Source organism: Numida meleagris, unplaced genomic scaffold, assembly GCF_002078875.1.
Source record: "Numida meleagris isolate 19003 breed g44 Domestic line unplaced genomic scaffold, NumMel1.0 unplaced_Scaffold595, whole genome shotgun sequence".
In the NCBI taxonomy this organism is placed as follows: domain Eukaryota; kingdom Metazoa; phylum Chordata; class Aves; order Galliformes; family Numididae; genus Numida; species Numida meleagris.
In genome coordinates this window covers 1-1,685 of record NW_018364811.1, presented here as the reverse complement: position 1 = coordinate 1,685, position 1,685 = coordinate 1, and the positions used below count along the sequence as shown (strand labels likewise).

At 57.4% G+C, this 1,685-nt stretch overlaps 1 protein-coding gene across 1 annotated transcript; it reads right to left on the bottom strand.

The window, feature by feature from the left end:
* Nucleotides 1-75: 75 nt before the first annotated feature.
* Nucleotides 76-1,582, bottom strand: LOC110391885 (golgin subfamily A member 6-like protein 22; the record flags this gene model as incomplete). Its single annotated transcript, XM_021383844.1, has 1 exon — nt 76-1,582. A coding segment is annotated over one exon (1,431 nt), but the record flags the coding sequence as incomplete, so codon positions are not given.
* Between the last annotated feature and the right edge of the window lie 103 nt (nt 1,583-1,685).

Sequence of the window (1,685 nt, the reverse complement as noted above, 5' to 3'; positions counted from 1 at the left end):
AAAACCGACCCCAAAACCCCCAAAACCTCCCCAAAATGACCCCCCAAAACACCCCCAAAACCGACCCCAAAAAGAACACCCCAGAAAACCCCAAAATGACCCCAAAACGACCCCCCAAAAAAACCCCAAACTGGCCCCAAATCCCATCCCGTCAGCCCAGCCCGCTCTCACCCTCCGCCTGTTCCTTGTCCGCCTGTTCCTCGTCCGCTTGTTCCCTCTTCTCCGCCTGTTCCTGTTCCTCCGCCCGTTCCTTGGCCGCCTGTTCCTCGTCCGCCTGGTCCCTCTTCGCCTCTTCCCATTTCTCCGCCTGTTCCTTCTCCGCCTGTTTGCATTTCTCCGCCTGTTCCCATTTCTCCGCCTGTTCCCATTTCTCCGCCTGTTCCTTCTCCGCCTGTTCCCCCTTCTCCGCCTGTTCCCATTTCTCCGCCCGTTCCTTCTCTGCCTGTTCTCCCTTCTCCGCCTGTTCCCATTTCTCCGCCTGTTCCTCTTCCTCCACCCGTTCCTTCTCCACCTGTTCCCCCTTCACCGCCTGTTCCCATTTCTCCGCCTGTTCCTTCTCTGCCTGTTCCCATTTCAACGCCTGTTCCTTCTCCGCCTGTTCCTCTTCCTCCACCCGTTCCTTCTCCGCCTGTTCCCCCTTCACCGCCTGTTCCTTCTCTGCCTGTTCCCATTTCAATGCCTGTTCCTTCTGCGCCCGTTCCCATTTCTCCACCTGTTCCCATTTCTCCGCCTGTTCCCATTTCTCCGCCTGTTCTCCCTTCTCCGCCTGTTCCTCCTCCACCCGTTCCTTCTCCGCCTGTTCCCATTTCTCCACCTGTTCCCTCTCCTCTGCCTGTTCCTCTTCCTCCACCCGTTCCTTCTCCGCCTCTTCCCCCTTCACCGCCTGTTCCTCCTCCGCCCGTTCCCATTTCTCCGCCTGTTCCTCTTCCTCCAGCCGTTCCTTCTCCGCCTGTTCCCCCTTCACCGCCTGTTCCCATTTCAATGCCTGTTCCTTCTCCGCCTGTTCCCATTTCTCCACCTGTTCCTTCTCTGCCTGTTCCCATTTCTCTGCCTGTTCCCATTTCTCCGCCTGTTCCCATTTCTCCGCCTGTTCCTTCTCCGCCTGTTCCTTCTCCGCCTGTTCCCATTTCTCCGCCTGTTCCTTCTCTGCCTGTTCCCTCTTCTCTGCCTGTTCCTCTTCCTCCACCTGTTCCTTCTCTGCCTGTTCCCATTTCTCCACCTGTTCCTCTTCCTCCACCTGTTCCTTCTCCGCCTGTTCCCATTTCTCCGCCTGTTCCCATTTCAACGTCTGTTCCTTCTCCGCCTGTTCCCATTTCTCTGCCTGTTCCTCCTCCGCCTGTTCCCATTTCTCCGCCTGTTCCTCCTCCGCCTGTTCCCCCTTCTCCACCTGTTCCCATTTCTCCACCCATTCCTTCGCCGCCTGTTCCTCGTCCGCCTGTTCCTTCTCTGCCTGTTCCCATTTCAACGCCTGTTCCTTCTCTGCCTGTTCCTCCTCCACCTGTTCCCATTTCTCCGCCTGTTCCTTCTCTGCCTGTTCCCATTTCTCCGCCTGTTCCTTCTCCACCTGTTCCCTCTTCTCCCCCTATTCCTCTTCCTCCATCCGTTCCTTCTCCGCCTGTTCCCATTTCTCCGCCTGTTCCTTCTCCGCCCGTTCCCATTTCAACACCTGTTCCTCTTCCTCCACC